Source organism: Moschus berezovskii, chromosome 6 (genome assembly GCF_049115385.1).
Source record: "Moschus berezovskii isolate FMDL1 chromosome 6, NW_MosBer_1.0, whole genome shotgun sequence".
NCBI lineage: Eukaryota > Metazoa > Chordata > Mammalia > Artiodactyla > Moschidae > Moschus > Moschus berezovskii.
In genome coordinates, this window is record NC_142465.1 from 113204376 (window position 1) to 113226708 (window position 22333).

The 22333-nt window shown below is 52.6% G+C and overlaps 2 protein-coding genes across 3 annotated transcripts; one reads left to right on the plus strand and one right to left on the minus strand.

Moving 5' to 3' along the window:
- Positions 1-404: 404 nt before the first annotated feature.
- On the plus strand, positions 405-8845 carry CDC42EP1 (CDC42 effector protein 1). 2 transcript variants are annotated; one of them, XM_055395481.2, is made up of 3 exons: positions 405-560; positions 5177-5941; positions 7268-8845. In XM_055395481.2, exons 2-3 carry the CDS (start codon positions 5479-5481, stop codon positions 7888-7890), a joined length of 1086 nt encoding a protein of 361 aa, XP_055251456.2. In that variant the 5' UTR covers positions 405-560; positions 5177-5478; the 3' UTR covers positions 7891-8845. The 2 variants fall into 2 exon arrangements, with proteins under 2 accessions (XP_055251456.2, XP_088693605.1); XM_088837479.1 differs by lacking the exon at positions 405-560 and having other exon boundaries at positions 845-5941.
- A 113-nt stretch (positions 8846-8958) lies between these two features.
- Positions 8959-15322, minus strand: LGALS2 (galectin 2). Its single transcript, XM_055395482.2, has 4 exons — positions 15230-15322; positions 10898-10980; positions 9395-9554; positions 8959-9225 (listed from the first exon to the last, which is right to left on the minus strand). Exons 1-4 carry the CDS (start codon positions 15233-15235, stop codon positions 9082-9084), a joined length of 393 nt encoding a protein of 130 aa, XP_055251457.1. The 5' UTR covers positions 15236-15322; the 3' UTR covers positions 8959-9081.
- Positions 15323-22333: the final 7011 nt, after the last annotated feature.

Sequence of the window (22333 nt, forward strand, 5' to 3'; positions counted from 1 at the left end):
TACTGGAGCAAAAAGGAAAGGGGGCAGTTAGGAGAAAGGGAGTGGGTATCCCTGCTTGTAGAGCTTAAGGTTTAAGCAGGAATCGGGCACGCAGGGACTTGGAGATCTGGCTCCCAGGTTCCCCAGACTCCCACAGGGAGCGGCTGGACAGCCCAGCAAGCGAAGTTGTCAGGTCAGGCACCCCAAGGCCCTGCGAGGATACGGTGAGAGAGGGTTTGGGATCTGGGGACCAGAGTCACCTCGCCCGGGCAACCCGCACATTCCCGGTTTCCCCTGCCCAGGGCAGCCTACAAGAGCCTGACCTGGCGCCCCCTCCAGCTTTCGGGCGGCCGGATCGGTGCCCGGGACCGGGGGCCTCGCCCCGCCCGCGGCCGGGAGGAGAGAGGCGGGAGGAGGGAGCGCGCCCACACCCCGCCCCCGCCCCCGGAGCCAGCCCGCGGAGCCCGCGGCCAGGGCGGCGCAGACCGGCCCAGCCACTCGCCAGGGCTGCGCGCGGGGACGCGCTGCCGCCGCCGCCGCGTCCGCCCTTCACCCCCGGCTCCCGGGCGCGCGGAGAGAAGGTAACCGCGAGCTGGCCCGCCGGTCGTCGAGCCCAGGGTGGGCGTGGACGCGGGCAGGGGGATCGCGGCGCCGAAAGGTCTTGGCACCCCCTAGGTTCTTGGGACCGGGGCGGGGGAGGGGGCCAGCCTGCCAAAGTCGCCCCGGGTGCCAAGGGACAGGCCGGGAGCGCCGGCCGCGGGAGCGGCGCGGGGACGCTCCAAGTTTTCGGGTGGTTTCGCCCTGGTCCCGGCGAGTAGAGGGCGGCAGAGAACTGGAAGGTAAAGCGGGTTGCGGGAGGAGGGGGCGAGCCGAGGGCCGTCTACGCTCCTTCCTGCCCTGGGAAAGGAAGGGAAGGAACGGGGAGGGGGCCGTGGGTCGGACGGAATGTCGGGCCCCTGGGCGAGGCCGGCGGGGAGAGCGGGAGGTGGGGGGACCGCTGGGGAGATGGTCCAGGCACCCTGCCCCCTCCCCAACCGCCGCATTCCAGGCCGGAGCGGCGGGTGAGGTCATTCCGTCCGGTTCCCTCGGGCCAAGGCACCGCGGAGCGACGACCCTAACATTCTAACGTCGTGCTTCCCAGAGGGAATGTTTTCTGGCCAAAATCTTTACGGAACTTCCCATCCCGACCGCCCTCGAGACTGTTATGTTCTCGCCAAGCCATCCGAGACTCACGAAGCTTGAAGCCCCTTTTCTGGATCGGGAAACTGAGGCTCAGAGTGGCGAAAGGGCTGGCCCGCGGAGGCCACAGCTGCGCAAAACGCGGCGCAGGGTCTGGAACCGAGGACCTGGGGAGACCCTGCCCTTAGGCCACTCAGCCTCAGCGTCAAAGGCTGATTCGGCTCTAACTTGGGGTCCATGGTGCTCCCTCCTACTGTCCCCCTTGACGGCCTGAGAACAGGGTCTCCGCTGCTACTGTGGACAACGTGCTATCCTTTTCCTCGCCTCAGATTCTGCCTCTTGAAGCGGCTGGACTTTGAGGAGCATGAAAAGGCAGCCCCCAGGGAGTTAACCCTTTATTCGGGGAGGCTAGAACAGCCCTAACGGAGACAGGGTCCCTCTGTCCAGCGGTCGTTGGTGTTACTACCCCAGCTGGACACTTGCGGGCGGGGTGCTGTGAGCAGGGAGTGGCTTCCAGGATGAGACGTGGTGCCCCCTAGGGGCCTGCGGGTGACTCCCAGGTGAGCCCTAGGGTGCTGCCACCCCCACCCCCGCCTTACCCTTGCCTCTGCCCCCTCCCCCACAGCCATCAGACAGCCCTTGGCCTCCTCCAACCACATGCACTTCCACAGCGGCCCCTGTCGGCCTCTCCTAACCGCGAGGTCCCTACTTCCGGCCCCAAACCTCGTCCTTGTGGTCAACACTGCTATTGAGTAAGCTCCTACCCAAGTACCCAGGCCCGACTATCTATAGGGTAAACTGAATCTGCAGGGCTGGGTCTCCTGCCTTCCTGGCCTGCCCGTCTGTGTGCAGCAGCTGGGCATCTGCTCAGCACTCCTGGAGCCTTCACCCATTCTCCTGGCATTTACTGTTGACGTTGGTAGACTCCTGACTTCCCTAATGGCTCAAGGGGTAAAGAGTGCACCTGCAATGCAGGAGACCCAGGAGATGCAGGTTTGATCCCTGGGTTGGGAAGAGCCCCTGGAGGAGGAAATGACAACTCACTCCGTTTTTCTTCCCTGGAAAATCCCATGGACCGAGGAGTCTGGTGGGCTACAGTCCATGGGGCCACAAAGAATCAGACCAGGCTGAGCAACTAACAATAGAATCCTGGGGAGGTTCCTGGCTACCCCTCTCTTTTTGTTCTCCAACCTGGGACAAGTCAGTTTCCTTTCCATGTCTCTCCATGTCTCATTTTTTCCGTCTGTAAAATGGGTGTTTGTGAGCATTCAGTTCAGTTCAGTTCAATTCAGTCGCTCAGTTGTGTCCGACTCTTTGCAACCCCATGAATCACAGCACGCCAGGCCTCCCTGTCCATCACCAACTCCTGGAGTTCACTCAAGCTCATGTCCATCGAGTCGGTGATGCCATCCAGCCATCTCATCCTCTGTCGTCCCCTTCTCCTCCCGCCCCCAATCCTTCCCAGCATCAGAGTCTTTTCCAATGAGTCAACTCGTCGCATGAGGTGGCCAAAGTATTAGCAGGTAGTATTCCTGGGTTGGTGAGCAAAGAGAGACCACATACCTGGACAGCCAGAGCCCTACTTACTCTGGGGCCAGGTGGGGCACAGCGATACCTGGTGATCAGTTTCAAGGGCCAAATAGGCTCCATCGAGGTTGGAGCCTCTCCTTCTGTCTCTCCAGAATGAGAGACATTATTAGTGTAAGAATGTTGGCTTTGAACCCAGCCCTGCTTCAGGATCCAAGGGTTTAATTACAGCACCTTCCACTCTTAAAACTCTCCTGGGAGAGGACCAGCCTTTTTTTGCACATGGGAAAACAGGTCCCCAGTAGCAGTGTCCTGTCCTTGGCTGCAAAGTGCCACGGGTGTCCCTACAACAGTGGGCAGGGTGGAGAGCTTCAGGAGGTGCCCAGAGGCATTTGAGACATGGGCTTATCACAAGACTCGGGCAGAAGCTGGTGTCTCAAGTCAAAGTGGCCACAGGGGTGGGGTGGGGACTGGGACCCCTTTGCTGAGAAAGGAGGGGCTGGGGAGAAGCAGGTGTGGCCACATGATGGACATAGTGACCTCTTCTCATGACATTTCAGAATGACACCCTCTCCCAGTTCCCTCCCCTCTGTCCCCAGATTCAGTCCCCAGCAGAGCAAGGAAATGGCCCATGCGATGTACATGCCACGTGACCCTGGCCAAGTTCCTTCTCTCCAAGCCTTGGCTCTTCCTGTAAAATGGGCTAACCCTCCAGCTTTGGGGCTGTTGGAGAATCAGATGACATCATGCAGTGGTTGGCCAACTGCAGAGCGCTTCATTACTTCAGCAAACATTCCAGGAGGACGTTGGTGCTGGGGGTGCCAGGGAAAGGAATGATTCAGATACCCCCCCCCCGGGGGCGGGGAGGAGTCAGGGTTGGGGGAGGATCCCATGGTAGGAAGGAAAGAGAATGCAGTCAGAAAACAAAGCAAGCTTTGTCTTCTTGCCCCCTTTGTTTTTATCTTGTTATTTAACCTATTTTGAATTTCAAATAACATTTGAAGGGCAGTATTGAGATTTTTATGCTTGGAGGTGGCAGCAATTTTTTTTTAAAGTTGACACTCAGATCTAGGTGTTAAGAATCATTATCAACTTTTATCAGCTCGGGTCCCAGGTCTGGGGAGGTAAATGACTTGCCCAAGGTCACACTGTGAGGCCACTAAATCCTCTACCTGCCCTCACTCGGACGGTGGCAAGGGTGAGCCTTTGGCATGAAGGTATCACAGAAAATTTCTGGTACTGATTGGGCACTCGGCCGTGTGCAGAGCCCATGCTGAGCGCTGGAGGGAGGGAAGCAGGAAAATCCAGGCCCCACCCTTAGAGTGTGTTGCAATCTGGAGAGACAAGACAGGGCTCCACGGGCCACTAAAAGCCACGTGAGTCAGAGGCTCTGAAATGACGTCTCTACTCGTTCTCTTGATGTGACCTTGAAGAAGCTTGGCCTCTCCGGGCCACAGGAAAAGCAAATATGGGACCACAGGTTCATAGGTGTCCTCCAGTGTATATTCTTAGGGTACTAGAAGGGGTGATGTCAAACCAAGGGAAGCTTAGAGAAGACTGGGATGGGGGAGCAGTGTGGGGAAGAAATCAGGACAGAAGGGAGTAGGCAAAGAACAGCTTTTGGCACCAGCTGAACTTTTTCCAAAACTTGTTCCCAGGTAACAAGGCCTTGACATCAGTTTGAAAAAAATACAACGTTCTTCCTGCGGGCCTTCTCAGAGCTTTTAATGTGCTCAGACATGTAATAAGCAGCTGGAAAACCCACTTTTGACCACAGGATCCTTTTTCCAGGAAGCATTCAGAAAGTGAAGGGTTCTGCTGGTTACACAGCAGTTCGTAAAGCCTTTGCCTGTCACCTCCTAGCCTCCGTGAGGGGAAGTTTAAACCACCAAGAAGGGAGCTGACTTAACTCCACCCTCCAGCAGGAGGCAGTGTAGCTTGGGGCTCAAGGGCTTTGGGGTTGGAGGCTCTGCTTCACCATTGCCTACTGTGTAGCCTCAGGTAAGTCCCTTCATTTCTTTGGACTTCCCTGTCTCCTCTGAAGCCTATAGTGCCTCCCTCGAGGTTAAACGAGTGATGAACATAAGCCATTGGCACTCAGCAGGTGCTTCATCAATGGGGACCATATAATGACCATTCATAGGTTTTAGTCAGTATACAGTTGAAGAAGAGTACAGCTCCATGAATTTTTTGTGCCCCCTCCCAGTCTACATGTGTTCAAAGACAATCACAATTCCGATTTCTATCACTGTTGTTTTGTTGTTGTTAGTTTCTAAGTCCTGTCTGACCCCATGGACTGTAGCCTGCCAGGCTCTTCTGTCCATGGGATTTTGTTTCACCTGCTCTTAAATTTCCTGGATGTGGAATCATGCCACGTGCCCTCCTCTGTGGGTCTGTTCAGCATTTTCTCCATGATCCTCACTTATTCTCTTTAGCTGTTATTATTTGGACCAAGATGCCCCCAGGCCCTCCACCACCTTCTTTCTCTTAGGTCTCCACTCCTGGGCAGGAGAAGGACTGTCCACGTCTGAGGTACATTTGGTGCCATCTACGTCCTTGACCAGAACATCTGCAGCTCCTTCCACGGGACTGGGAGCCAGGCCTCGGGGCAGACAAGCCATGGACCCCCCACAGCCTCAGCATGTGGGGGCAGCACCTTAGCACAGAGGGGCAGCCTCCGTCCACCCCCTCCCACCAAGAAGGAGGGAGCTGAGAAGTGGACCCTTCACCTTGCCTAGCGCTCTCCCCAGGCCCCGGTGGGCATGGACCAGCAGCTGTGAACAGCCAGAGCCAATGCCAGGCCCCCAGGGGGCTGGAGGAGCCCCGTCCATGAACCTGGGCAAGCTCTCACCCGTGGGCTGGGTGTCCAGCTCACAGGGGAAGAAGCGGCTGACCGCGGACATGATCAGCCCCCCGCTTGGGGATTTCCGCCACACCATGCACGTGGGCCGCGGCGGGGACGTCTTTGGTGACACCTCCTTCCTCAGCAACCATGGTGGCGGCTCAGGGAGCACCCACCGCTCGCCCCGGGGCTTCCTGGCCAAGAAGCTGCAGCTGGTGCGGAGGGTGGGGGCCCCACCCCGGAGGATGGCTTCTCCGCCCGCACCCTCGCCTGCTCCACCGGCCATCTCCCCCATCATCAAGAACGCCATCTCCCTGCCTCAGCTCAACCAGGCGGCCTACGACAGCCTCGTGGTGGGCAAGCTCAGCTTTGACCGCAGCCCTGCCAGCTCCACGGATGGCCACTCCGCTTATGGTAAAGGCCTGTGCTGTCTGCCCATTTTCAGGTGCAGCAGGTTTGATGGTTCAGCCAACCCTCCAAGTGAGCTCTTTTCCCACAGTAGTTTGGTCTCCATGGAAGTCAAACCCAAACCCGAGATCATGAATGGCAAGGGCGGGGCAGAGGGCGGGAACCAGTTCACTCCCCAAAACACTGAGGTTGAGAGGTGAGGAGGCAGGGTTTGCATTCTGTCTGCCCCTGAGCTGCCTCCCCTTCTCTGGGCCGGTGGCTAAGCCAGCCCACCACCCTCCTGCCCCTAGCCCTTGCCTGCTTCAGTGGAAGCGGCTCCCTTGTGTCAGAACAATACAGTGGCGAGGTGGAGAGCGAGGGCCCTGGATTCAAATCCTGGTTCTGCCTGATTCTCAGTGAGCAAGTTGACCTCTGTGAAGTTAAGTCCTGGCCTATATAATGGGCACTTAGGGTCACTGCTAAGATTCAGTGAAATGATAACACATATTCGATTGTGGCCTAGAATTTCTCACACAATAGGTGCTCAGGACACGGGAGCTGTTGCTCTGTTGTTATTTGAACAGAGGTTCCTGTAACTTGACAGATTTGGAAAACTACTCACATGGACAGAAGCCAGAGGCCCTTCTGGCCAGCGTGGGGAGGGGTGGGTGTCACCTGGGCTCCTCCTGGACAGCTCACTTGAGAACTGGGGCCCCTGCTGCCACCTGGTGACCATTCCCTGCCCTGCAGCTTTGCCCAGCACCAGAGGCTTCCTCCCGGTCCAGGGATGATGCTCAGAATCCCACTGAGGGCTGGTCCGGTTTTCCCACCACTATGTCTCAGGCCTGGTAGTCCTGGAGCCAGGGTCTGAGACAGAGGATGTCTAAAGGGCATTTGCTTGTCCTTTGGGTCTTGATTTCTATGTTGTCAAACCGGCTGCTGGTTCTATCCTGTGCCCACAAACCAGTACATGCGCTGTGGGTTCATGGCAGGGGACCAGGGGTCATTCAAGTTCAGTGTTGGGCCTGAGAGTCAAGAGGTTTGAGCTCCAGGCTCAGCTCCAGCCCATCAGACTTTGTGGCCCAGGGCGAGCCTTTCCCCTCATCCCAAACTGAGCCTCACTTTCTTCATCTGCAAAATGGGAATGAGGATTATGTCAATTTCCCGGGTTGACAGGAAGATCACTCAAGAGACTATGGGGTTCACTGTATTGGAAATATGGAGGAAGCTGCAGTCAGATTGGGGGTGGCTTGCTAAACGCCACATAGCAAGCAGGTGTTGGTCCTAGCTCTGCCTTCCTCAGTTCCTGGTTAGGGCCCCCAGCTCTGACCCTGGTCCCTATTTCTCTTCTAGGCCTGGACTCGGGGTTCTGCACCATCTCCCGCCTGCCTCGCCCAGAAAAGCCTCGTGACCGAGACTGTGATAGCTCCTTCCCCACTGAGCCTGAGCTTCGCCGCTCTGACTCCCTCCTGTCCTTCCGCCTGGACCTCGACCTTGGGCCCTCTCTCCTCACTGAGCTCCTGGGGGCCATGAGCCTTTCAGAAGGCTCTGCAGCTGAGACCCCAGCCCCGGCTCCTGCTGCAAGTCCCCCAGCCTCTGTTGCAAACCCCCCGGCCCCTGCCTCAAGCCCCTCACCTCGTGGACGCTGCCCCAATGGGGTAACCACCAGGTTGGGCCCAGTGGCCGAGGCGAGGGCCAGCGCGGTGGGAGAGGGCCCCCGTGCACTTGCTGACGAGGGCCCCGGCAGGCACTGGGGAGCTGTCTCAGTTGGCAGCCAAAGCCACCGCCACTACACTGAGGTGGATGCTCAGGGCGAGGGGTTGGGGGCGCTGTCCCAGGCTCGGGCCTCCTGGGGGAGCCTGGATGAAGAGTGGGGGGCATCCCAGGCAGGCAGCAGGACCCCCGTGCCCAGCACAGTGCAGGCCAATACCTTCGAGTTTGCTGATGCTGAGGAGGACGACGAGGTCAAGGTGTGATCAGCTGAGCACAGGCTGAGAACCCTGGTCAGCCTCCAGGCACTGCCTTCGAGGAGCCCAGATACAGCCCTAGCCCCCGGCGGCTGGGTCTTGCCAACGACAGACCGGAGAACCCAAGTTGTCCCCAGACCCCCTCCACACCTCTGCTGGACAGACATGGGAGGGAGGCCAGGAGAGACCAGGCTTGTTCTGGGACCCAGGTGTTCCCCTGGGCCCTGCTCGGCCACCCTGCCTCCCTCCACTGCCACTCCGGACCTCCTGACCCAGTAGCCATTCCCTGGGCCCACCCTCCACCCCAGGCCCCTCACCCGCTGGAGGGCCCAGCCTCACAGTGCAGCCTTTGTGTTGGGAAAGCTGCCCTTGCTGGGTGGGGGTGGGGAGCCTACCACATAGAGCCTTTGTCTCCTCTCCCGAAGGGACCCTTGGCCCCAGCTCATCCTAGAGTTGCCCCCAGCAGGGTCCCTCCTGCCTTTCTGAGAGTCCCCACGGCTGCCTTCCCAACATTCCCACCGCCAGCCTGATGTCCCAGAAGCCTCAGAAAAGCCAGGTGTGGCCTCACTGGGAAGGGGGAGGGTCCCACCTTCCCGTGCACCCCAGACCTGCCTCTGGGTCCTGATTAAAAAGGCTTTTTTTGATAAAAGGTGTCCCGCGAGATGCTTGAGAACCTGGGACAACTGTGTCCGCGCCACCTGCTCCAGTACCTTCAGCACTGGGTTTGGAAGCCAAGGACTTCCCTCCGCACCCAAACAGGGCCCCCAGTGAGGGGAGGGACCGAGGCAGGGGGTAATGAGTAACCAGACTGGAATGAATAGCCCTGAGATAAGAAGCCCAGGTGGGAGCCCTTATCTGCAGTTCCGGGAACAGCCCCTGGCCCAGGTGCCTGGAACTGTAATCCCTCAGAGCAACTTGGCACTTGTCCTGGTGACAAAAGGGGACTAGCAGGCAGGACCAGTGGCTTAGAGGTGTTTGGAGCTCATCCCCCACTGGGCAGCCTCAGTTTCCTCGTCTGGATGCTAGGAGCATCAAGATAGTGGAAAACACCACAGTTGGAAAGACTTTTTTGTTGGTTCTGAGCCTTGGGGGATGAGGGTGGAGGATTAGGAAGGGTCACTGACCCCACAGGAGACGGCTCTGGGTCTGGAATCTTCTTCTTGCAGGGGTGGGGTCTTGCATTCTGCTGAGGTGCTGCTCTCAGTCTAGCTTGAAGGAGGAGACGATGAAGTTCTGCACACCCAGGTAGCTCAGGTGGCTGTGGCCCAGCCTGTTGGGAAAGGTCAGCTGGTGCCCATCTGGCAGCTTCACCTTGAATTCATTGTTCTCGAAGGTCACGGTGATCTGCGGTGGGAGAGAGGGCATCAGGGAGGCAAGAGACACCCTGGAAATGGGCCGGGGCTGTGCCTGGTGGCTCAAACAGTCCCAGCACATGTCTAGGCCGGGGTACCCCCACCAGCTGTGCTCCCCGCCTTGAGATCTGTTTTCAGGCCCCTTTCCCCTCTGACCTCACCTTGACTTCTGATCCTGGGCTGAAGCACATGTGATTGTCCCGCTGCTCTGCCCCCCAGCTGTTGCCATCATGTGAGTTGCAGACGATGGTGGATTCACCAAAGCGTGGGTTGAAATGCAGGTTCAGTTTATCTGTCCCCTGGCCCAAATTAATCACAAAGCTGCCAGAGAAGGAGTAAGAAGTGAGAATAAGGGGCCAGCCCTGGGTATAACAGCTTGGGTGGCAGCGTCTTGACCATAAAATTGGTAGAATCACCAAAGGTTGTGTTAATTGAGGTCTGTGACTTAAAACAAGGGAGGTGACAATTTGATCGGACTTGGCACTGGAGTATCACATTCCATTTAGAGCACAGACTAAGGCTCCTGACAAGAAGTTAACTAACAGTGACATTTCAGGAAATGAAGGTGTCTATCCTCGGGAAAAACTGCTGTTCTTAACTATTTCTGAAGACCCATTGAGTCTGGCCAAAAATAGTTGTATGTCTAAGGTGGTGAGCTCCCTGTCATTAGAGGTGTGCAATCAGGAGTTGTGTGATCTTTTAGAAAGATCACAACAGGGGCCTTGGTTAGACCTTCATGGTTCCTGAGAGTGGGATATTCTGAGTCATGGGGTGTCTCCATTGGGAGGACTCAGGCCAGAGGTATCCCACATTTCTGCAACCCTGAGGGACCCAAGTAGAAGAAAGAGGTGATTTTTCTCTCAGCTCCTACCCGATGCTTCTGCCTGCCCCTCCCCAGTCAAAAACTGATTGAGATCAGTCTCAAGAGATGCTGACCCTTGTCCTGCACACAGGACAGCCTAACGCTGACCTGTAACCCCTGAGGTGAGAAAGGTCTCCAATTCCAATGGAGAGGATGCAAACCAGACCACTAGGCGCCCCCTGGTGGGTGCCCCTGGTTTGGTGGTGGTTGTCGTCACCAAGTCTGACTTTTGCGACATCAGGGACTGTAGCCGGCTAGGCTCCCTGGTCAAGAATACTGGAGTGGGTTGCCATTTCCTTCTCCAGGGGATCTTCCTGACCCAGGGATTGAACATGGTTTCCTACATCGCAGGTGGATTCTTTACCGAGCTATCCCTGCTTTAATGCATGTGAAAGGCCAATCCCTGGTCCTTAAGCAGTAGCAAGAGGATAGTGTCCCCAGGAGTTAGAGCCTTCAGTAGAGGCATCTGACTCGCAGAGGTGTGGGCAAAGACTCAGGGACTTCTCACTTGCCCCTTCCGTGTCTGTTGGGGCCAAGAAATGGAGCACATGGCGTCCAATGTGAATTTTGCAGGTCCCTGAACCTGGCTTCAGATGTGAAAGCAGCCCAAATGGAGCCAGCAAGGGTGAGGGAGGGGTGTGAGAGGAGTTGGAATGTACAAAAGGCCCCCTGGAAGAGGACACTTTTATTGTCCCAACATTTCACCAGGCTGCCTTGCCTGCCCCCACCTTCCCAGCCTCTGCCAGGTCTGTGGCCGGCCCCCTCTCCCCGTCCTGCCCCACCTGCCCTCCCACTGGCTCACCCGTTAGCGCCGTCAGCGACCTTGCCCTTGATCTTCAGGCTTGCCCCCATCTTCATGTCCATGTTCAAAATCTCAAATTTCCCCTGCGCCAATAGAGAAACATCCCATGCAGATCAATCACACGTGTGCCACACATGCGCCCCACACTCTTCCGCTGATAAAGCCCACTCGCCAGCATCCTCCCATCCCAGCCAGGCCCCAGGCCCCCCTCTCCCTCTCCCCATATGAGGCCTTGGAGCCAGGAAGGGAAAAAGCCAGAGAGCTCAGATCAAAGATTCCTGGAGCCCCCTATTGCCCATTTTGCTTCACTCTCATCCACCTCAGCCTGAAGAATAGCTGGATCCGAAGACATAGGGCCCAGCTGAGGGAACCTGAGTTTGCCCATCTATAAAATGGGTAGAGTGACCCCTGCCAACCTCACTGGTCCCAAATGTGTTCAAGTGATGAGGCACAATGCCCTCGGCAAAATCCCGTTTCTTGCACAAACTTAGGAGTCATTTTACTGACAGAAAATGACTGTATCAGGACATCCCTAGGGGTCCAGTGGATAAGACTCCACATTCCCAATGCAGGGGGCCCAGGTTCTATCCCCGGTCAGGGAGCTAGATCCCACATGCTGCAACGAAGAGTTCGAAAGCCCCAGCTAAAAGATCCCATGTGCTGAAACTAAGAAAGATCCCTTGTGCTGCCATTAAGACACATTGTAGACAAATCTTCTTTTTATTTTTAAAAAGAAAATAACTGTATGATAGGCAAGTCTAGGCCCATCCCAAACAGAGAATCTATAAAACTCCATCAGTCACATGTCTGAATATGTCCATCAAAGTCCCTCTCCAAACCCACACTTCTCATCTGTAAAACGGGCCGATTTGATTTATTCTTTCAAACCCAGTTCCCAAGGCCGCTTGTGACAGATGGTATCGGATGCCCTGAGGTTAACAGCACCTTCTTCTCCCTGGTTCGGAGGATGAGAGCTCCCGTTTGTGAAGCCCGTGAAATAGGACTTGGCACAGACTAAAAGCAGATCCAGGGGCTGTGGTCATTAAGCTTACTTATTGCTACTATGGTATCCTTCCGCTTCCTATTTTCGCATAGGACCAGGGCAGCGCCTGTATTTTTATACTCTAGTTAGAAGGGAGGTTCTCGAAGCTGGGTTTTCAAACCTCATGATCCAAGCCTGAGAAAATGTCTAGTTATCCATGATTGGAGGGTGTGAGGCTGGGCCAGACAGGATTTGGCAGCCGCAAAAGACTTAGAACACTTAATGGGGGAACACATTTATATTATAGAATTTCTGTTCACTGATTTTTTTTTTTTTTCCTGGAGGGAGCTCACTTGGGAAGCCTTGAAGCAACGTGTGGGACTGGAGTGCTTTGCTGAAAGTCAGGGGCAGTGTCCGTGGGGAGTAGATTAGGACTCCCCTGCTGGCAGCTGCCCCCTTTCCACAGAGAGAAGACAGTCCTCGGGTTCCTACGTGGGTGTAGGGTTGCCCAGTTCTCTTGACAGTTGGTGGTTTAGTCCCTCAGTCGTGTCTGACTCTTGTGACCCCATGGACTATAGTCTGCCAAGCTCCTCTGTCCATGGGATTCTCCGGGCAAGAATACTGGAGTGGGTTGCCATTTCCTTCTCCAGGGGATCTTTCTGACCCGGGGATCAAACCCGGGTCTCTTCCATCTCCTGCATTACAGATGGATTCTTTACTGACTGAGCCACCAGAGAAGGCCTCTCCTGGAGTCGGTACATTTTAAAAGGAGGCCTGGGGACGTCCCTGGTGGTCCAGTGGTTAAAACTCTGTGCTTCCATGCAGGGGCCATTGTCCATCCCTGGTCAGGGAACTAAGATCCTGTCTGCCACAGGCCATGGCCAAAAATAAAATAAATAAAAGGAAGGCATGAAAGAGGCCATGCCAAGCCCAGGAGGATGGAGCATCATGCCTTGTTGGACCCTACGATGCTTCAGAGCAGGGTTTTCCAGGCTTGGAGCCCTGGACTTTCCAACTGGATCATTCCTTGTTGTGGGGTTGTCCTGTGTGTGTAGGAGGCAGAGCCGCAGGCCGGGTCTCTAACCACCAGATGCCAGTAGCACCCTCCCCCCAAGTCGTGACAACCAAAAATGTCTCCAGATGTCCCCTGTGTGTTAGTCGCTCACTCCTGTCTGACTCTGCGACCCCATGGACTGTAGCCACCAGGCTCCTCTGTCCATGGTATTCTCCAGGCAAGAATACTGGAGTGGGCTGCCATTTCCTCCTCCAGGGGATCTTCCCAACCCAGGGATCGAACCCAGGTCTCCTGCATGACAGGTGGATTCTTTACCTTCTGAGCCACCAGAGAAGCCCAGATGTCCCCAGGGTAGGGGAAATTTCACTGCCTTTGACAAAGTGACACTCAGAGGCCTAACCCCTCAGATGGGTGCTTAATGTAACACGTGGCTCACCAGCCAAACTGGATTAAAATCCTCCTTCAGCCTCTCCCTAGGGGGACAGAGAGAAGTCCCCCTAGGAGAGGTTATCCCGTCCCTCCCAGAGGAGCATGGGTGTCCTGCCAACGAGCAGCCCTTCACAGTGTGCGCCATGCAGCACACACAGTCCCCACCAGACGTCATGAGGAGTCTCCGGTCTCCTCCCTGGGATGCTCAGGGTGAGACTGGGATGGGGAGAAGCACCCTCGCCACCCCCATAGCTCCTGGAGGCTGCCTGGCTCAAACAGAAGAATCTGAGCCCCCAGAGCTGCTGCAGAGCAGGGTTGTGAGGAAGGCCAGGCTCAGGGGTCCATTTGGGCAAACAGGGATGCCTGTGGGAGGGGGCAGGCCTAGTAATCTGTACCCCCTCCTTAAAGCCTGGAGCACAGAGAGAGACGGGAAGGCAAAGCTGGGTGGAGGCAGGTGTCAGTGGTCAGGTGACTAACCGAGTGACTAGGGGCCAACTGTGCCCCTTTCTGGACCCTGGCTCCCCCATCTTTTTTTTTTTTTTTTAATATTTTGGCCTCGCCCAATGGCATGTAGGATCTTAGTTCCCCAACCAGGGTTTGAACCTGTGCCCCTTGCACTGGCAGAGCAGAGTCTTAACCCCTGGTCCACCAGGGACGGCCCCCTCCCCTCTCCTTAATGTAAGAGATTTGGAGTAGGTAGTCTCTGAAGGAGGAGGAAAGAAAGGGGAGGGGTGAGGAGATCAGGAAAAGGAGAATGTGGGAAAAGTCATCGGGCACAAAGGCCCTCCCTGAGAGGCAGAGGGTGGGGAGGGCACCATGCCGTCCACGCCGGACCCTCTAGTCACATCCGCGCCCACATCCCACATGTGCTGACTGTCCCAGAAAACTGTCCCCCTGGAGCCTGTGAATGGGACCTATTTGGAAATAGGACCAAGTTGAGATGAGGTCGTAGTGGTTTAGGGTGGGCCTCAAACTCCACATGACTGACATCCTTAGAAGAAGAGGAAATTTGGATCCAGAAACACAGACACGCAGAGAAGCTGTGTGAAGACAGAGGCAGGGGTTGGAGGGGGACAGCTGCAAGCCCAGGAATACCACAGATTGCCGGCAACGAATAGAAGCTGGAAAAGGCAAGAAAGAACCCTCCCCTAGAGCCTTCAGAGAGAGCAAGTTCCCACCAACACCTGGATTTCAGACCTCAAGCCTCCAAAACTGTGAGAGACTAAATCTGTTACAGCAGCCGCAGAAAAGCAACACACCAGCCTCAGAAGATGCTGTCTGTGACCCCGTTCCCTAAATACAGGAGACAGGCTCTGAGAGGAGCAGTGATTTCTCCAAGACCACACAGCAGGCTACGGCAGAGCAGAGTCTGGAATCAGAGAATCGGGGAGAGATCTTTAAGAAGATCCACTTGACCCCCTGCAATTTATAGATTTTGATCTGGGGCAAGTTAACCTTTCAGTCTCAACTTCTTCATCTTTTAAAGCTCAGTAGGTGTTAGAAGTTATCATTGTTGCCGCGATTAATGTTATTGATGAGAGGGAATTCCCTAGCTGTCCAGAGGTTAGGACACTAGTGCTTTCACTGCAGGAAGCCCAGGTTTGATCCCTGGTTGGGGAAATAAGATCCTGTAAGCTGAAAGAGATAGGCAAAAAATAAACAAATTACTGATGAGAAAACCAGGCTGGAGGGGGAAAGAGACAGACTCAGAATGGTGGTGGAGGGAACAGAGAACCCCAATGCTAAAGGACAGTGGAGATAATCTGTCCAACTTCCTCCCTACACAGATAAGGAAACCAAGGCTGGAGGGGCAGCGATGATTTTTCTCCCGCATCCACCCCACCCCCACTCAGGTAAAGATTTGGAGCGATGGAGGAGGAGGGCAGTGGGGAGCCGGCATTCTCACCGACATGGTAGCAGCTCCGGATAGCGGCTCTGGGTTGCTCCTGGAGGTCTGGGCTCAGGGTCTCACCTTGCAGTCCAGCTTATATCCTAGAATATTACACATTAACTCCCTTCAGGCCATAAATGGGGACTTTGGTCCTTCCTGCCAGGGTGTCTCTCTACCCGCATCTCCTGGTACCCAGAACAAACAGGCAGAAAGCTCATCATCCCAGCCCAGCCTGCCCAGCCCACAGCATCCTCCTGGCCTCTCTCCAGCTCAGCCTCCCGCCTCCTTCCTGAGCCCTAATGGATGTGACCCCGGAAGCAACACTGGACTGGGCGCCAGGAGCTGGCACAAACTGTGTGAGCATGGCAGCCCACCCAACAAACCTGAGACCCACTTTCTCAACCTCAAACAGACTTGCTTTGTAAAAACCTCTATGCTTCTATGATGTCCAGGTTCACTTTGAGACTCTTTTGTTTTCTCTCCTCACCCCATACTTTTTCTGATTGTACAAGTAAGGTTTTGGGGGGTTAAAAATTTTTTTTTGTACATCTAAGTTTTAAAAGCAATCCATGATGGTTTTAAAGAAAACATCTAGAAATATCTACAGCAAGCTAAGTAAAGAAGGGAGTGGGAGGGCTGGGGGGCTGCGGCAGATAATGGAGTTTCAGTGCTTTGCTATTTACTTCTACTCCTTATATGATTGATATGCTTGCCATATGCAATGGGAGCTATTAAATAAGAAGAAAAGCAGGAGGCTTCCTTGGTGGATCAGTGGTAAAGAATCCACCTGCCAAAGCAGGAGACGCAGGTTCGGTCCCTGGTCCGGGAAGATCCCACACGCTGCTGAGCAACTAAGCCCGTGGGCCGCAATTGTTAAGCCCGTGGGCCGCAACTGTTAAGCCTGTGCTCTAAAACCCAGGAACCGCAACGACTGAGCCCTCATGCCACAAATACTGAAGCCCGTGCACCTAGAGCCCGTGTTCCATAGCAAGAGAAGCCAGAGCACAGCAACTGGAGAATAGCCCCTGCTCGCTGCAACTGGAGAAGACCCCGTGCAGCCAAGAAGATCTAGCACAGTCAAAAAATTAAATAATTTATCAATTTAGAAAGAAACAAAAACAGGCCTCCCCTGGTGACTCAGTGGTAAAGAATCTACCTGCCAATGCAGGAGACACAGTTTCGATCCCTGACATGGGAAGATCCCATATGTCCCAGAGCAGCTAAGCCCGGGCACCACAACTCTTGAGCCTGTGCTCTAGAGCCCATGTGCCACAACTCCTGAAGCCCCCACTCCCTAGAACCGGTGCTCCACAACAAGAGAAGCCACGATGATGAGAAACCCAGGCACTGCAGCTTGGGAGTAGCCCCTGCTCGCCACGACTAGAGAAAAGCCTGTGCAGCAATGGAGACCCAGCACAACAGCCCCCCCAAAAGAATTAATGAATGAATTAAGGTTACATTGCAAATATACCACCTAAAATGTCTGTTAAAAAAAAGAAAATAGTCACCCATAATCCCAGTTCCAGGATAGAATCTGCTTACTTTATTGGCACATTTCCTTCCATGTGGTTTTCAATGGATTTATATCATAGACGCCTCCCTATGTTACTCAATTGTTGATTCTGCTTCATCCGGTAAATTCCAAAGCCCATAAATCTATATTTCAGAATGATATCTTAATGGCAGTGAAATAGTCTGCCTTGCAATGACTAAATTTATTCAACTAATTTCCTTCTGTTGAACACTTACATTAATTCTAAGTGTTGGTTATTAAAAATGCTGCTGCATTCAATTATTTGCACATAAAGTTTGGCAGCATCGTGAGAACTTATTTAAGGCGGATTCCCAGAAGTAGAATTTTTCTAGAGCCTTGGTTTGGCGAGCTGAAGGGTTTTCCATTAGAGCTGACGGTGGCCACTCTGGGTGGGGTGCCGGGGGACCAGCCTACTGAAGGTCTTTCTGTGCCAGGAGAGGACAGGTGGCTCACTGCCCAGTACTCACAGAAAACACTGACTTCAGTTCCCTTCCCTCCCCCATCCCCACCTCGAGAGGAGAGTGATTTCCTCATTTTACCCACAAGGAAATTGATCCTTGATCCTTTCTTGATCTTTTTCCTGTGGCCATTATAAAGCTCAAGCAAGATAAGGATTTTGCAAGTGCTTTATAACCGGAAACTCTCTAATCAACAGAAACTACACCTTGCAGAGGTGACATTTTTATGATGAGAGTAGTAATTCTAGCTCACTGTGGAAGGTTTTGGAAAGTGCACAAATTAAAAAGAACTGAAAAGCTCACTTGGTTTAGAAGGACGCTTAAACACAGGCAATCATGACCACATTTATGAATTGTGCACTTTTCTATGGGCTTCCCTGATAGCTCAGTTGGTAAGCAATACAGGAGACCCAGGTTTGATTCCTGGGTCGGGAAGATCCACTGGAGAAGGGATAATCAGCTACCCACTCCAGTATTCTTGGGCTTCCCTTGTAGCTCAGCTGATAAAAAAATCTACCTGCAATGTGGGAGACCTGGGTTCAATCCCTGGGTTGGGAAGATCCCTTGGAGAAGGGAAAGGTTACCCACTCCAGTATTCTGGCCTGGAGAATTTTTTCTGTGTGTATGTTTTACATCAGTGAAAGATTTTTAAAATACTAATAAGAAGGAGAAAAAAAATCACAGACGCTTGACTCTCCAACACTGTTCTCTTAACAATGCCTAACTTCTGAAGGGTATTTTATACCCAGCCCTCATCACAATAAACTCAATAAATTCTGAAGGTGATCTTTATTATGACCCCATTTTCCAGACGAGGACAAAGGTTCTCAGGCCTCACACAACAAATATGTAGCAGACCTTGTCTTTTCTACTAACCCATTGCTCAGATGACTGCCAAGGCAGTCACTTAGCAAAAAGAATATTTGACTCCCAGGAGGCGTATGATCTTAAAACCTTTGTGTGATCGCAGCTTCTTTGATGGCCCCCAGGGATCCCTACTCCTGGTATTCATACTCGTGTATAATTGGCTAACCTTGACTGTGGCTGGACCCAGTGACTCAATTCTAACTCATAGCATACAGAATTCTAGAAAAGAATACTAGAAGATTAGGTTACAAAAAGCCTACTTACAAAAAGATTGTGCTCTCTCACTCTTTCCTTCTCTCTTCCTGCTAGCTCTGGGAGAAGTGAGCCACGTTATCAGCAGTCCTATGGAGAAGCCCATGTGCCAGGGAACTAATGTCTGCAGCCAACCAGCAATGAAGACCTGAGCCCTGCCAATACCCATGTGAGTGAACTTGGCAGTGGATCTTCTCCCATTTGAGCCTTGTGATAGCTGGTGTTGCCAACACCTTGACTGAAGCCTTGTAAGAGACCCTGAACCAAAAGGCACCCAACTAAATCTTATCTGGTTTCCTGACCCCAGGAGCTATAAGAAATGTGTTTCTTACTTTAGGTCCCTAGGTTTTGGTTAATTTGTTACACCGCGATAGATAGCTAATACACTTTGCCAAGCTATTGTTATCAGAAGTTTGGTGGGAGACATAATATTCATGAAAGCCTCCTGACTAAAGAATCTGCAGTTTGTACATGTCCCTAGACCTTCTACTACCTTGGTCTTTTCAAAGAACCAGTTCTCATTTTGTTTCCTTTATTATTTTCTGCTTTATGCTAATTAACTTTAACTTTTTCTTTCATTGCTCTTTTTCTAACTTCCCAAGTTAAATGTTTAGTTCATTGCTTTTTATCTTTTCTTCTTATAAACTGGGGCGTCTGAGGTGGCACAGTGATGAAGAAGCCACCTGCCAATGCAGGTGACACAAGAGACATGGGTTCCATCCCTGTATCAGGAAGATTCCCTGGAGTAGGAAATGGCAACCCACTCCAGTATCCTTGCCTGGAAAATTCAAAGGACAGAGGAGTCTGGTGGGCTACAGTCCATGGGGTTGCAAAGAATTTTGCATGACTGAACACACATACTCCTTATTAATAAATATATTTAAGGCTATAAACCTTCCTCTGCCTATTACTTTGACCAGTTCTCATAGGTTTTCAGAAGTTCTGCTCAATACTCCAAATGTTGCCCTTAAATCAAGCCAGATGATCAGAAAGTTATTCTCAGCACTTAGTACATCCTGAACAACAAGAATTTATTGACTGCCTGAATAGAGAAAAATCATCACCGTTAGGGAAGAATTGGAACGTGAAACATCAATACTACGGGATTGGCTAAGTTTATGGTGCTACAAAAATATAAATGAACTATTATGCAGCCATCAAAAATCACATTTTGGGGAAACCCTTGATGGCTGTGGTTCCTTGCTCATGGTACAATGTCTAGTGAATAAAGCAGCTACGGAAGTGAGTTTCCAGAACTCTGTGGTGGGCCCTTACAGATCTGCTTTCACTGAATTGTACAGCAGGCCACCAGGCTGCACTGAGGGGCAGCAGTGAGGAGCAACCGCAGCAAGTTGCTGGTGTGTGAGCCTCTGAGGTCCCAAGGAGGACGTGGCTTAGCTGGCCACACAGAGTCTCCCTCAAGGAACACAAGCAAAGAAGACGTGATTCAAATGCATGGGAGTGAGGGCCTCCACGGAAAAAAGTACAAAAGAAAGCCAGGCCTCAAATGAGGAAAAGTCTAGTAGAGAGACAAGCTAGGGCACAGGAAATGACTGGAAATAATTAATGGCACCCCAATGGAAAGCTTCAGAAAGTCCCAGATTCCTCGGGCCAGGGAAGGTTCTCAAATGTCATTTTGAAGCCAGTACAGCACTAGAATCTGAGTTCTAACCTGAGTTCAGTCTCCTCCTCTGTGGAATGAGAGCAATAATGTGGTGAGGATTAGGGAGATAAAGCCTGGCACTGCGTTAATAGTTAACAGAAAATATTTGTTATTTTTATCAGGAGCCCGGTGCCCCACCTGTGTCAGCTGGAAAGGAGGCCACTCACCCCCATCTGGCGGCCGAGTCTGAGCCCCAGGCTTGTGAGAAATTTCTCCTTGCAAATCCCCAGGACCCCACCGTGACTTTTGTGAGCCTGAGGTACTTCCGCCCTCATGGGCCCCTTCCTCCATTAGGAAACATAGGTGATGTCTGTGCTAATGTGCTCAGAAGCGTCCAACTCTTTGCAGCCCTGCAGACTGCAGCCTGCCAGGTTTCTCTGTCCATGGGATTTCCCAAGCAAGACTACTGGAATGGGTTCCATTTCCTTCTTCAGGGAATCTTCCCAACTCAGGGATCGAACCCAAGTCTCCCATGTCTGCCAGACTCTTTACCTGCTGAGCCATCGGGGAAGCCCATATATTGTATATGGTGGTGGTTTAGTCGCTAAGTCACGTCCAACTCTTTGCAACCCCATGGACTGTAGCCTGCCAGACTCCTCTGTCCATGGGATTTTCCAGACAAGAATGCTGGAGTGTGTTGCCATTTCCTTCTCCAGGGGATCTTCCCCACCCAGGGACTGAACCTGGGTCTCCTGCATTGCAGGCAGATTCTTTACCAACTGAGTTACCAAGGAAGCCCCATATTATATATACACAGACATAAATACTACACATAGACATAATTCTAATTCATGCTTTAATATAGAACATTGATCCATGTATTCAATGCAGCCATGAAATAGAATTATATCTATGTGGAGTATGATTATATAGGCACTGACATAAATACTACACATAGATATAATTTCATGGCTGCATTGAATACATGGATCAATGTTCTATATTGAAATATTTTTGTTTACCTAAAAATTCACTTTTTTCCTGATTTTACACAAGAGTAAAACATTTTGGTGGGCCCTAGAGTGTCTGGGCCTCAGCCTCTGCATCTGCTGTGCCTAAGGGAGAGTTTGGCTGGTGACTTTCAGTGTCACCCATCGGCCGCCGGCTGTTGGGGGACTTTGGTCCTGAGGTCTGTGGTATCTCTGCTCATCTCCTCTCCTGCCCTGCTCCTCCCAGAGAACAAACAAATCTGTCTGCACCCTCCTCCTTGCTCATTTCCTCCACAGCATCCTCTTTCCCAGACAGGGAAAGCGGCACGAAGTGTGGACGTCTGGAAAGCACTGAGTTTTGGGTGTCAAATGGGACAATGATACATCCTAGCTCTGTCGCCTACAAGCTGAGGAGCCACATCAAATCACTTCAAGCCTCAATTTCTTCATCTGTGAAAGGGAGCTAATAATATCTTCTTCACAAGCTGATTATAAGTTGTTTTGGGTGTTTGTTTTGGCTGAACCACACAGCATGGGGGATCTTAGTTCCCTGACCAGGGATCAAATCCATGCCTTCTGCAGTGGAAGCATGGGGGAATGCCCAATTGTGAGAATTTTAAAAGATCTTTTTAAATTAAAGAAGTGAACCTATATAACATGTGGGGTGCATATTAGACGGTGAAGAATTAAATAAATAAACAAATGCCTTCCTTCCTTGCTTTGGGGGAGGATCCTAAATGGGCAGAGGTTTCACCTGAGATGATGAAGCCAAGTATCCAGAGCAGTGGAAAGAGCAGAAGTGAAGTGAAGTCGCCAGTCGTGTCCGAGGAGCAGCATCCAACAGCTTGGACCCAGGCAGGTGAGCACATCCTTTTCTGTGCCCTGGAGGACAGGGCTCCTTAAGAAGGCAGTGTTTGTCCTTCCAGAGCCCAGGGAGCCTGAGACCAGAGCCCGGTGAGTGAGGAAGATGGTGAGACAGGCAGATGAACCATCTCAAGGAGCCAAATTATCCCATCAGCAAGTTAGGGGCCCTTTTGCTACTGAATATATCTGGAAGCCCATGATTCGTGATTTCCAGTCTCTGTCCAGAGAAAAATCCCTCTTATTCCCACAGTTTGGTTTTTTATCCGGGTGGGTTAGTCTCAGGCATAAGGAGGTCTGTCTATAGCTGTATGACACTGGGCGAGTCATGTAACCTCTCTGGGCTTCCGCTGGTCCATTGGCAAAATGGAAACGGTAACTGTCACAGCTTATAGTAGATGTGAGCTTTAAGGGAGAATATGTGGAGTGTCAAGCACAGTGCTGACCTCTGTTCAGTGCTGAATAAATAAATGTTTGCTGTTATGAAATATTATCAGGCCTGCTTGGCTGTCCCGCCATGCTTCTCCATCTCTGACCAGCTGACTACCTGTTCTT

What these genes read in the sequence shown, in the direction of transcription:
- CDC42EP1 (XM_055395481.2), top strand. Translation starts at nt 5,479, where the DNA reads ATGCCAGGCCCCCAGGGGGCTGGAGGAGCCCCGTCCATGAACCTGGGC. An exon ending in GGATGGCCACTCCGCTTATG is followed by an intron (nt 5,942 to 7,267) that starts GTAAAGGCCTGT and finishes TTTCTCTTCTAG; the next exon opens with GCCTGGACTCGGGGTTCTGC.
- LGALS2 (XM_055395482.2), bottom strand. An exon ending in GTCGCTGACGGCGCTAACGG is followed by an intron (nt 9,555 to 10,897) that starts GTGAGCCAGTGG and finishes CTTCTCTGGCAG; the next exon opens with CTTTGTGATTAATTTGGGCC. An exon ending in GCCCAGGATCAGAAGTCAAG is followed by an intron (nt 9,226 to 9,394) that starts GTGAGGTCAGAG and finishes CTCCCACCGCAG; the next exon opens with ATCACCGTGACCTTCGAGAA.